Raw genomic sequence first — 12,881 nt, forward strand, 5'->3', positions numbered from 1 at the left:
AAACTAAATCTGCCGAAGTGAATGTGCAGAGCCCCCCGCTGTGATGACCCCTTGGGAGCAGCTGAACGCAATTTTAGTTCAAACTCTCAAACAAACCCATCAAAAAACTTTATTCAGGGCATTTTACAAATGTTCCTTAATTTAGTTCTATAGCATTAAATGACTATTTAAACAGCACACAACATAAAGATTAGCTTCACCAACTCTTTCCCACCCTTCAGGTTGAATATAACCGTCAGAAAATGGAGGTGGACGCTCGCTTGAGAAAGGCAGTCATCCCAAACCTTCAGCCTAACACGAGCTACGACTTTAAAATCACTGCTCCTGAGGGGAACCCTGGAGGCCTTCGCCATCGCATCTCTGCTAAGACATCCCCAACGATCACCATCCGCCGCCCTGAGATCGACCGCACTCGTGACTCCGAGACCACCGTGACGCTAATCTTGCCATCACTGGAGAATCGCAGTCCCATCAAGTAAGGCTGAAAGACTGAGCCTTAGATGCTCTTACACGCCTTGAAAACGTTGTCATGTCATATAGGGGTGACAGTCATCTGACTTGCTGTGTTCAAGTCTGGTGATTACAGTCACGGTAACAGTACGGGGCACTGATGATAACAGTACATGACTGCTCTAAAGGGAAAATAGTTACAGACAGTTTAGTATTGTGCAACTGCAGCTGTTGTTATGTTGTTTGTCCTCTTGCACTCCTACAGGAATATTTATGTTGTTGTGGTTCCGCTGCGAAGGCCCCGCGGCGTCATCAGACACCTCAAGAGTCCAGACGAAATGGACCTAGAGGAGGTGAGAACCACAACAATAACAGCACCCACTGATGTCTGAGCCTGCGAGGAGGAAAAGACCTATAAACACACACAATCCTATCTCTGAGAACTCCTGGCAACGCTTACCCTTTTTAATTCAATATCAGTCTTTAAACATTAGTCACAGTTATTGGAGCGGCTTATTTTGCTTGTCTGTGTCTTTTCTCTCTTTCTCTTTCTTTCTTTTAGCTGTTAAAAGACATCAGTCAAAGGCAGAAGGATACTCGACAGCAGAAGCAGGTGGACTTGCGCCGGGCTTACATCACAGCCCGTTTCACACCTGCCATCCTGCCGGCTTTCTTCACCCTGGGGGACCAGCTGGACTATGGCGGCTTTGAGAACCGAGCTCTAGAGCCAGGGCAGGAGTACGTCTTCTTCATTCTGGCTGAGCTGAACTCCACATCCGGGGTATGAAAGACACTACTTTACATGTCTTTTCCCTGTTTTTTTTTTTTTTTTTAAACTGCTCCCACATTCCAGGCTGTCCGCATTTCTCTCCTGCAGGCTGTCACTATACATTGTAATCAATACGGCCGAGCTGCTAAAACAATAAAATGCCCATCAGTCAAAGTGTTGTAAGCAAAAGGCAATAACCCTCACATACTTCCATCACCACTGCTAATAAAGAGTGAGTGTACCCGCTGTGGCAGTGGAAGAAATATTGCCTCACGCACCCCTGCTATGTATGTGCATTCAAACTGGAATAGACATAAATATACAACTTAAAATTAGACTAGGGTCTTTATATTAGATTTTTTTCATTATTGGATCCCTTCTAGCTCAGGGGATGCTCTTCCAAACTTCTGCAGAACTAATAAAAAGCAACAGTTCGAGCAACAGTAAGGTTAGGTACATTTTTTTGAGCTACTGTCTAAAATGCTGAGGAAAAATAAAGGCACAAATGCCTGCACATTATATGACTGATCACAATTATACGGACATATTTTCAGTCTAATGCAATCCAGTGCAACAGCTCAGCAATAATGCAAACACTGACCCTGTTTTACTTTTGCAAAAAAAAAAGAAAAACCTGAGGGAGAAAACAAACAATTCGACTCTACACTTACTTCTCTGTGTCATAGTCTTTAGAATGACATGACAAAAAGAGCAAGAGAATGAAGGCCGATAAATAAATATTTGCCAAAACACATCAAAAGAGTGTTAAATAAATTTTAAAAATAACCAGTCTTATCATCGGTATTTTCACTACGGGAGCAGGATGGATGAGAAGCAGCATTTTGAATGGCACAAATCAAACAGAGATGCATTGGAGTGAAGATCTCACTCAGCCTGAAGAATGTGGGGATTTGTTGTGAGGAAACACCAGGCTCAGGTTTTCAGGTTCTCTCCAGTTTTCCTGGTGATCCTAATCCACACCTGCTGCAGTAATCCACAGAGATAGAGAGTGCATCAAATTGGAATTTAGTCTCAGGTGTTCACGGTAGACCAAAGTAAAACACAAAAAAATAAAATGCCCTTTTTTGTGACTGCCTGTCCACAATTTAGTGATCATCTTCTTCTGTGGTGTTTTTTCGTTTATGTTTTTTTTACAGAAGATGTACGTGGCCAGCCCGTACACAGACCGCGTGATTGCCCCGGACTCAGACCCGCAGCCATTCGATGCAGGTGACGGTCTGATCTGGGTGGTTGGACCAGTCCTGGCTGTAGTCTTCATCATCTGCATCGTTATCGCCATCCTCCTGTACAAAAAGTGAGTGGGATGGACTTCATAAAAATAAAATGTCAAATTTTCCAACCATGACGCTAACTCACACTCTTGGTCACACTGGGTAAATGCCACAGCAGCTTTGATTATGACTCTTCAAGGATAAGACTGACTTTAGTCAAAACTTTTCACAATGCCATCAAACTCCATGAAATGCGCAGAAATCTTTTCATGCGTTTCAGCCTCGCTGTTTGTGAATATTCATTCTAACTGAATGTGTCAATCTTTGAAGATGTCCCACACATATAATACATTATATATTTAGGGACTGTATTTTTTGGCAAACAAATATGTGTCAGCGACTATTTACAGCAACTAGAGTAAAATACATTTGTGGTTGCTAGTGAGTATTTACAGCAGCGCGATTATGCGTCAAAACTCGAGTCAAGATAAACGACGGTGCCATTACTTATCGTCCATGTTCCAGCTGCGCCCGTGTGGCTCACTGATGGGTTTTAGACAGTGCAGCAACATTAAGCATACACACTCAGGTACTATGCTTATATCCTTGTTGCACCTCCTGCTGTTATACTCTTCCACGACAGCTCAACATTCACCAAATTCTCTATGAATTTGGAAATTTTGTTCATTCCTCAGACAGCCATCAAGCAGTCTGACCCTGCTGTAAGCCTGTGATATCTGCTGCAAGCCTTCAAGCATTTGAATGCTAATGCAAAATATTGATTTTCCTCTCTAACAATCTGTCCATTTCCTTCCCTTTCTTCCTCTAATTATTCCTGCCCATGCTCCCGTTTCACTGGAAGCAGCAAACCTGACAGGTAAGATTAAACCAATGTCAAGCTCTTTGTACATTTTAACCCACAGTAATTACAAGATACCAGATGCTGTACAAAGAACTTGTACAAGGACTTAAACACTGTATCTGTTAATGCTGTGTTTACGCGAATCAAGCGGCCATGCTAATGACGTGTCAGTACCGAGCCTGCTTTCCTGTCCCCGGTTTGTTTGCATGTGCTAATTGCTCTTTTGACTCACTGGTGTTTCAGCAGTAAGCGCAAAGACTCTGAACCTGGAACCAAGAGCCTTTTGAGCAACGCCGAGATGATGGCCCATCACCCGACCGATCCCGTGGAGATGAGACGCATCAACTTCCAGACTCCCGGTAGGCAGCGTGCGCCTCCACAGGCACCTGAAGAAACACTTTTTGTTCTGAACGATAAAATCTACTTTTGATTGCTCATCGTTTGAAAATGAAATATTCATGCCGGCAGTTTTATTCCTGGTAGAAACCCACAGACGAGATTGAGAAAGTTTTCCTCCTCATCACAGCCAACACATACCTGGCAGCTTCTAGTCGTTTCTGAGATCAAAATGGCTTCTGCCCAGGTAGTACAGTCACTGCTTAGTCACGGCTGAGTCATCACGGTGTGACAAAATCTGATTATCTCCGCTCGCCCACAATCCACATGCCAAGCTGCAGAAAGTAGCATCAGAACAAACAGAAATCTGCCTTATCAATCTTGAATGTTTAGAGCTCAGAGCGGATTCTCAGAAGTTATGCTGTGGGTTAACAGTGATCATTTGTAAAGCAATTGGCTCTCTTCTCGCCAGCATAACCAACCAAAGCCTCACTTTGAAGTAAATACACAGATTTTGCTGCTTCCCACCCCCTACCGAGCGAGATCTAACAACACAGCTGCTTCGGTCGAGGCAACGGGCCAATGAGGCTTCGCTTTCACTTCTTCCCGTTCAGTTAGCACCATCCTAATAACACATGACCTGAAGGAATTTAATCACCGCTCTCGGTGTATTTTTTGTGCTTGCAATTTATAGAAGCGTTTCGGGGTCCTTGTTGAAAAAGGTGGCGAGATGTGTCACCACAGAGAAAGGTCACCTGCCAGGATATTAAAGGGCAAATGAGAAAGATTTTTATTTAATCAATAGATAAAGGTCTAAAGTTTCTTTTTTCCCCACATGTTCCTGGGAAGCAAAGAATCCCCCTCCCCCCACACACACACTCTCACACATACAGAAGAAAGCACTTCAGAGCTTCTTTCATCATGAGAATTTTTCATGCTCGCGTGGCAGCAACCTTGACGCTCCCTCCTCGCCCAATTCTTCTCCCCTGAGATTTGTGCTTTTGAGACGCTGAAATTTGTTTCCAACAAAACCGGCCGATCCTATCTGAGGTCATTCCGGTGCCGACTTGAACGTTTTGTCGTGCTTACCTGCGGGTGCTGCAGTGCCTGCCTTTAGAGAAAAATCAGCGTTGATGTGAGCACGTGTTTGACGGCTGTAGCAGCACAGCGCGTCAAATGCTTTTCATAGTGCATCTGCGTGCATTATAAATCACCCAAACATCGAGAATGCGTTCTGGAATCTGGCATTGTGAAATCTGTTTATTGCACACAGAGTTTGTGTTAGTTTGATTTATTGTTGAAAGTGTTTGCCTTTTGAATGGGGAATAGATTGCTATAGCTTCTCTAAAGAAACGACTGTACGAGGCAGAGGTTGCTTCCTTTGTGTGCATCCGTGCGCGCGCGCGCGTGTGTGTGTGTGCGTGCGTGCGTGCACCGCCCTCCTAATTAGTGTTCTGTCTGTGTTTGTTTTCTCTGAGTCGCTGCTCCTCTGATCACAGAGAAAGCAATTTATCAAAGAAAAACAATTTACAAACAAACAAACCTCGCCTCACTTTGTCCGCGCACATGGATCAAAATTGATTTTCTGCCTCAGCGTGTTCCTTAATGATATGTGATGTTGTCTGATTGTATAATTATCGTCGCATCTTTGCATATGAGTGATGTCGAGCGGCGGCAATTTAGGTCGCTGAGCTGAAGTCTGCGTGACCTCTGACCCTCATTGTAACGCAGGAATGATGAGCCATCCTCCCATCCCCATCAGCGAGCTGGCTGAGCACATAGAGCTGCTGAAAGCCAACGACAACCTGAGACTCTCCCAGGAGTACGAGGTGAGAAATACTGCATATTATCATTCCATATAATAAATAGATACCATCCTGTTATTTGGCGATGTTAAGCCTGTTAAGCCTTCATAAAACAAGTGTTACTTAACATTTGTTTACCTGCGTGCATGCTGCTTGTTCATGATTTATTCAGCAGCGCAATTTATTGCTGTAACTCGTCTACATTACAGAGTGCTCTCTTTCCATTATCCTCAAATGCACCACTAAATATGCCAGCACACGCTATTAATGCACGTATTTTGTTGCTCTCTCGCAGTCAATCGACCCGAGTCAGCAGTTCACCTGGGAACACTCCAATCTGGAAGTTAACAAGCCCAAAAACCGCTACGCCAACGTCATAGCGTACGACCACACCAGAGTCATCCTGTCTCCCATAGATGGTGAGGATTTGCTGGAAATGAATGTCAATTAAAGAAGATTGTGAGAGTTCCTAATGGAGGGGGCGGGGCATGTTTGAGCTGCATAGCACACAAAGAGTTGGTATGGGGAGAGTGATGCGAGAGCTACATGATAGATGAAATCTGAATTTGCGAACAGTGCTGAGACCAACTGTGTGCAGTGGCATGAGACTGACAAACAGAGCGAGTGCATCCAAGTGCAGCCCGCTCTCCTCCAGAACAAGGAGGAGGGGAATGGTTTTGATCTGGAGCTCATGAATTTACGCCGACAGATTCTTGTTTGTTTGCTGTCGTCCACTAGTCATCCAGCAGCCTGTCTGCTGGAAGCCACGGCTGTCAGAAACAAACAGTTCGTTAGGCTGTTGGATGTCATACACGGGGGGTTAATTTATTGTGCCACTTGCGCAGATTGCAGTTTAGCAAGAGACTCAGAAGTGTCTCGCTTGCAGGTATCCTGGGCAGCGACTACATCAACGCCAACTACATTGATGGCTACAGGAAGCAGAATGCCTACATCGCGACGCAGGGGCCGCTGCCAGAGACGTTCGGGGACTTTTGGAGGATGGTGTGGGAGCAACGGGCTGCTTCTGTCGTCATGATGACACGCCTGGAGGAGAAGTCACGGGTAAGAAAGCAAGACCTTACCCACTGACCCACATCTGCAATTTCAATTATCCAGAGTCATACTGCATACATGAAACTGAAGAAGAACGTCGCTTTTCTTCTGAGAACTGCAGTACCGATGAGGCTAATGCTTTTCTTCGATCCTCGCAGATCAAGTGCGATCAGTACTGGCCGAGTCGTGGCACGGAGACATACGGGATGATCCAGGCCACGCTGCTGGACACAATGGAGCTGGCCACTTTCTGTGTTCGCACCTTCTCCCTGCATAAGGTACATTATTTCACGCCTCCTGTTCCACCTGTGTGCCCCTCGATTCACTTCTCTGCCCTCACCTCCCTTAAGTTTACGGACATATCCACAGAGAACAGCTTTGATCTCTTGAACTTACAATTTGGAAGCAGGAGCAACTGAAGTAATCATGAGCGAGCAGCGCGTGTGGACACAGAGGATAATAGATTAGTCTGGGCTTCGTGGAGTGTTCAAACCAGGCCAGCCTCCCTGTGTCAGGGACTGTGATTTGATCTCTGTTGGAGGCAGAGCAATTTCTTGTGGCACAGGGCTAATCTAGGACCGTCAGACTGGCGCGTCTCTCTCTGGCCTACTTACAAACAGAAACTAGGCCAGCTGTAGTTTCCAAGTAATACTCCACCTCTCTAAATTTTTGTTTATGTGTTGTAAAATGTTGCGTTAGATTAACAAATGACTAAGAGAATAATAATAGTAGGCTGAAGTACTTTTATGTACGAATAGCTTCTTTCAGCTGCTCACCTTTTTTACCCAGCCAGCCCCCTTATGTTAGGCTGGGGACCAACAGTGGGAGCAATAGATGTGTATCTGATGTGTTCTTCCTGCATCATCATAATAATGTTGGTCCAGCATCAGCATTGCAGCTGACAAATCGCATTGTTGTGATGTCATAGCTTTGCAATGTGGAGTTGAAAAAACCCCACTCTCTTAATATAAAACTCTTTTGGATCAAGTAGTCGGTATTTCAATAGTTTTCTATACAACATGGTAAACGTATGATTAAACTGAGGTTTGTTGTTAGCCACATTTAGCTTACTCATCTTGGTTTGGTAGTGATAGTTTTTAATAGCATTAGCTAATGTCTTGGCTAATGCTAACTGAATACTCATGCAATATTGTTGTGATGATGTAGGAATAACACCAATACTGGGTTATCAGATTGTGTGTACACTAGCAGTCCTCTTTTTGATATTGGGGTTGTGCTTTTCTCTTTCCCCTGTGAACTAGGGACATGTTGTGATGTTTTGTAGCTATCCATACATAAAAAAAGTTAGCAAACATGCTAACTCCTACATATCAAAATAACCCTTTGTTTCTTGTTTTCAGTTCAATTATTTTGAGTAAATTCTTTTCGTCTTAAGACCAGTGGTCAGTTTTGTGTTTTTAAATGCAGATCCCTGTGAACTTTGATTACGCATTAAATAATTTGCATGAATAAAAACATGTATAATTTTTAGAGGAAATTTCTGGGATCAAGATTTAATCCGTGTTTGTTTTTAAATTACATTCCTACTAAAATAAGAAACTGGTAGGTTTCTGAATTTTATTAAGCATCTGATTTCTTTGCTTCATTTGCATTCGGCTTTGTATCTATTGCATCTTATTATAGTCATAGTTTAATGTGTGTACACACCTTACTCAGTTCCCACTTTTTCTAACACATCAAATATTCTATCTGTCTTAAAACTGATTATTTGGTACATTTGCTAAAAGTCTGACTAATCCCGTTATAGCCACTAAGTTAAAAACATTATCTTTCCTATTTGGTTTAAATTCTGTATCCTGTGAGATTTCTCTCAAATAAAATCATTCCACTTTTCTTTCTGCATTGCTCTACAAATCCTCCTCCAGGTTTTAACTGTACTATTGACACACTCATTTTATTCCCAAAGGAAATTATTGAACCATTTCATTCCTAAGCTCAAGATGGTTTTTGGAACACACACTTGCAATAATAGATAATTAATCTTTTCAAAGATGGTTAAATTTAACAACTTCCACCTCTTTTGTTTAATCATCTTTTTTATAAGAGTCTGTGCTAATGAAGCTTACAAATGTCGCCATACAAGTTGTTTTGGCTTCAGTGACACTAACCTCAGTTTTTCTCACATGTTTCTCATGTCAGAGTGGAAGCAGCGAAAGGCGAGAGGTGCGTCAGTTCCAGTTCACAGCCTGGCCCGATCACGGCGTGCCAGAGTATCCCACCCCCTTCCTCAACTTCCTACGCAGAGTCAAAGCCTGCAACCCCCCTGATGCTGGACCTATCATTGCTCACTGCAGGTATGCTCACACCCACATTTAATCTATCTTGGAGATAAATAGGATCAATGCGGCTTTCATCATGACTGTGAAGCTTTATTGAGGGAGCGTTTAACTTGGAAAAATGACTGGGAAAGTGGCTGATTTGCTATGCTAATTTCATCTGAAGGTAACAATATCCGACCCTTGCGGAGCTCACTAAATTTCACAGCTGTTTGATCTGCAAAAAACTGAAGAGATTGAAAATTGCATTTTCACTGGTTGGTTATGCTGGGAACTGTTTCTTGGCTGAGTACAGAAAATTCCTTAACTCTCCAGTGGTCAACAGAAATAGTGTGAGAGGACTTGCTATCATTGCATAGGATGCAATGTAGCCACTGGAAAAATACAGTTTGTCCTGTTCATTCTTTATATTTTTAGTAGATTATATCATTTCGGCTAATTTTTTATTCCCAGTCTTTGGGCCAAGCACCAGCTATTTTTACATTTGACCTGAACTTCTGAAAAGACCCATAAAAACATTGTAATCTTTAAAGAAATCTTACTGAAGAAAATATCAGTATATAAGACGTCTTTCCTCCTCCTGTGTCAGTGCCGGTGTTGGTCGCACTGGCTGTTTCATTGTCATCGACGCCATGCTAGAGCGCATCCGACACGAGCGCACTGTGGACATCTACGGTCACGTGACCCTGATGCGCTCACAGAGGAACTACATGGTGCAAACGGAGGACCAGTACAGCTTCATCCACGAGGCCCTTCTGGAGGCTGTGGCATGTGGAAACACTGAAGTGGCTGCCAGGAGTCTCTACTCCTACATGCAGAAGCTGTCCAAGGTGGAGAGCGGAGAGCATGTGATTGGCATGGAGCTGGAGTTTAAGGTGAGAGTGGAGGCAGTGGAGATGGAAACCATTTAAATGAAGTGGAAGGCAAGCAGATTTGACGTCTGATATTTGTTTGAGATGTAGAAAATATTGGCAACATTGTCTCCAAATTTCAAAAAAGAAGTGCCCATTTGAAATAATTGGTTTGATGGTGTGTCTGTGAGTTGTAAACCTTTAAGCTAGACGTGATCTTTAGTGGTTTAGTATAGAAAATATTGTTAGAGGCCCAATGATGATATAACACCCATATCTTTGTGAAAAAAATATAAATAAAAATAAAAAAGATAATTAGAGCCTGTACTATTTTCAATTTATTAAGTAGTTAAGATAACTCTTGGCTTGTTCCAGTTTCTCAGCTATGACTACATGAATTTATGCTGTTGTTTTACTTTTTGGCAGCAAACTGATTGTTTTGTGTGTTTGGGCTGTTGTTAAACAGTTATTGGATTAAATAATCAATTAAATAATCAGAAAGATGATTTAAGAGTGATTTGAAAAACATTTACTTGATTCATATACTTAAAGATACAGTGTGGAAAATGTCACCAGCAGATGTCAGTAGAGGGTAGATTTCTTACCTGTCTCAATTCAAGTGCATGATTCTATCCATGATGCCCACAGTAGGAAAAAAATTACTGACTGCGCATTTAAAAGAATATAAACACTTTCCTTCATTTTCTCTCCACCCAGCGCCTGGCTAACACCAAAGCCCACACGTCCAGGTTCGTCACAGCCAACCTGCCTTGCAACAAATTCAAGAACCGACTAGTTAACATCATGCCCTATGAAACAACTCGCGTGTGCCTCCAGCCCATCAGAGGACTGGAGGGGTCCGACTACATCAACGCCAGCTACATAGACGGTTACAGGTATGTTTTCGTCCTGCAAACGCTAATATGACCTGACCTCCTCTCTCCGCTGCGGTCCTCTTATGATGGTTTGATGAGTGAATGGACTGGATAGCTTTTCACCACATTGCTCTCACCTGTCACTTCCTGTCAGATCTGTCATTACTGTGTACATGTTGCCACTATTTGTCTTGCTGCATGGCACTCATTTTGGTCCAGTGAAGACTTTCTGATGATTCAGGCATTCAGAGTCATTGTACACACATGTTGTGACTGTTGCTTTTCTTGCCTGCAGCCTGACCCCCTTTTAAGTCTGATTCTTGACAGATGAAGAAACAAGGAGGGAAAAGGAGGTGACAACATAATGTGTGTTTGTGTGCGTTTGTGTGTAGGCAGCAGAGAGGCTACATTGCCACCCAGGGTCCACTGGCTGAGACTACAGAGGACTTCTGGAGAATGCTGTGGGAACACAACTCCACTATAGTAGTTATGCTCACTAAGCTGAGAGAAATGGGACGGGTATGGACAAAATACACAAAGCTAAATAAACAACAGGTCTTGTAACATTGCAGCCCTCTTGCGTATGATTACTGAAGACTTCTTATGTGTTCTGCTCTGACAGGAGAAGTGTCACCAGTACTGGCCCGCTGAGCGCTCAGCAAGGTATCAGTACTTTGTGGTGGACCCCATGGCGGAGTACAACATGCCTCAGTACATCCTCCGGGAGTTCAAAGTTACAGATGCCAGGGTTGGTTCATGCTTTGCTTAAAGTGTCCTCTTGCATGTTGCATTCAGAAAACGGTGTAACATCACACTCTGAGGTTATTCAGGAGTATTTTGTCAGTGCTGTTAGCAGGCAGTGGCGCACAGCATGTACTATCGACCTGTAGTGTGTGCTGGTTAGTGTGTGTTTTCTATGTGAATGTGTGTAACACAGCAGGTTCAAGATATTGACAGACTCCTATGGATCACTCATTCAACCATGCTGTCTCCAGATTACCTTGACATTGTGTGTGTGTGTGTGTGTATATGTGTATATTCACACACACACACACGTGTCAGTCATACATAAATCCAGTTAAGCCTGTCCTGCCCCGACGCCACATTGACAGATGCTCTATTGATCTCCATTAAAGGGGAGTCAGAAAGGCTGAGCAGAAGAGAAAAGATGTAATTGCCTTCTGAGAGGCTGACAATAGCAGACGCACTGACGTTACAGCTTTAAGTTAACCACAACCACTGATCCAGGATCAGATAACAGTAATCATTAGAAGGAAGAGAGGATATTGCCTGGCAGTCTCACTCCTCAGTCAATACAGCGAGAGGAAGCTTTGTAAATAATCATTTCGAAATAATCACCTTGCATGAAGACCAACTGCACATTCAAGGACAAGCGTCTGAATATGTGAGAAAGACATCAGATAGATGTTCACATCCATATAGTGTGCAGGTTATTGTTTTAACTGATTCTTCGCTCCCCCAGGACGGCCAGTCACGAACAGTGCGTCAGTTCCAGTTCACTGATTGGCCAGAGCAAGGAGTGCCCAAATCTGGGGAGGGCTTCATCGATTTCATTGGCCAAGTGCACAAAACCAAGGAGCAGTTTGGCCAGGATGGACCAATCTGCGTTCACTGCAGGTAAGCACCGGGCTTTATATTAGACAACTCATCATTGGTAATTAAATCACAGTTTAATGTGACTCTCGCCTTTGTAATAACAGTAGTGTGTGTGAGAATCCAGCACACTGTTGATCTGACACACTACATACTCTAGTAAAATTGTTTTCCTTTGTGGCTGCAGTGCCGGCGTGGGGCGGACAGGTGTCTTTATCACTCTGAGCATTGTCTTGGAGCGGATGCGTTACGAAGGGGCGGTAGACATCTTCCAAACTGTCAAAATGCTGCGGACACAGAGACCAGCCATGGTGCAGACTGAGGTAAACACACACTCATTAACCAGGGCAGAGACAGTGAAGTAGAGCACTGCATTAATGAGAATGGTGGTATTTGACATTTAGCTTATTGTTGATTTTAACTATTTGGTGATTAAAGGAAAATCTCTCTATTAAAGTCTTTTTGTAAAGAATAATGTGGATTAAGAAGCCATTAGATTCATATTATCACCAAGCGTTTAAAATTCACCCAAAGTATCAGAGATGGAAATGTTAACCACATAAACGAGATCATAATTCCACTGGTTGTGTATGTATTTGCAGTCAGATCTGGGAAAAGAACAGAAATGTCAGTAGCATAAGAGTTTAGAATTATATTCATTATCTGCCCAAGAAGCTAAAGTGCTTCGCAGCTTGGCATGCTGAACTGTACCGCATATTTTTAATCCATGCTACAAT

General features: G+C 43.1%; 1 protein-coding gene across 18 annotated transcripts in view; it reads left to right on the top strand.

The window, feature by feature from the left end:
• Positions 1 to 12,881, top strand: part of LOC102289157 (receptor-type tyrosine-protein phosphatase S) — a 70,097-nt gene that overhangs the window by 51,991 nt on the left and 5,225 nt on the right. For 10 of the 18 annotated variants that reach the window (XM_042219998.1, XM_042220004.1, XM_042220003.1 and 7 more), the window contains 17 exons: positions 222 to 475; positions 716 to 803; positions 1,013 to 1,231; positions 2,377 to 2,534; positions 3,314 to 3,328; positions 3,557 to 3,672; positions 5,381 to 5,478; positions 5,750 to 5,873; positions 6,341 to 6,516; positions 6,666 to 6,785; positions 8,668 to 8,822; positions 9,394 to 9,679; positions 10,373 to 10,551; positions 10,923 to 11,049; positions 11,153 to 11,278; positions 12,014 to 12,168; positions 12,332 to 12,467. In XM_042219998.1, the coding sequence (XP_042075932.1) occupies positions 222 to 475; positions 716 to 803; positions 1,013 to 1,231; positions 2,377 to 2,534; positions 3,314 to 3,328; positions 3,557 to 3,672; positions 5,381 to 5,478; positions 5,750 to 5,873; positions 6,341 to 6,516; positions 6,666 to 6,785; positions 8,668 to 8,822; positions 9,394 to 9,679; positions 10,373 to 10,551; positions 10,923 to 11,049; positions 11,153 to 11,278; positions 12,014 to 12,168; positions 12,332 to 12,467 (2,532 nt within the window). The remainder of the gene's footprint in view (positions 1 to 221; positions 476 to 715; positions 804 to 1,012; positions 1,232 to 2,376; positions 2,535 to 3,313; positions 3,329 to 3,556; positions 3,673 to 5,380; positions 5,479 to 5,749; positions 5,874 to 6,340; positions 6,517 to 6,665; positions 6,786 to 8,667; positions 8,823 to 9,393; positions 9,680 to 10,372; positions 10,552 to 10,922; positions 11,050 to 11,152; positions 11,279 to 12,013; positions 12,169 to 12,331; positions 12,468 to 12,881) is intronic. The other 8 variants (XM_042220002.1, XM_042220011.1, XM_014333076.2 and 5 more) reach the window with 3 other exon arrangements.

The sequence above is a fragment of the Haplochromis burtoni genome, unplaced genomic scaffold (assembly GCF_018398535.1).
Source record: "Haplochromis burtoni strain Fernald_Lab_line unplaced genomic scaffold, NCSU_Asbu1 Contig_41, whole genome shotgun sequence".
NCBI lineage: Eukaryota > Metazoa > Chordata > Actinopteri > Cichliformes > Cichlidae > Haplochromis > Haplochromis burtoni.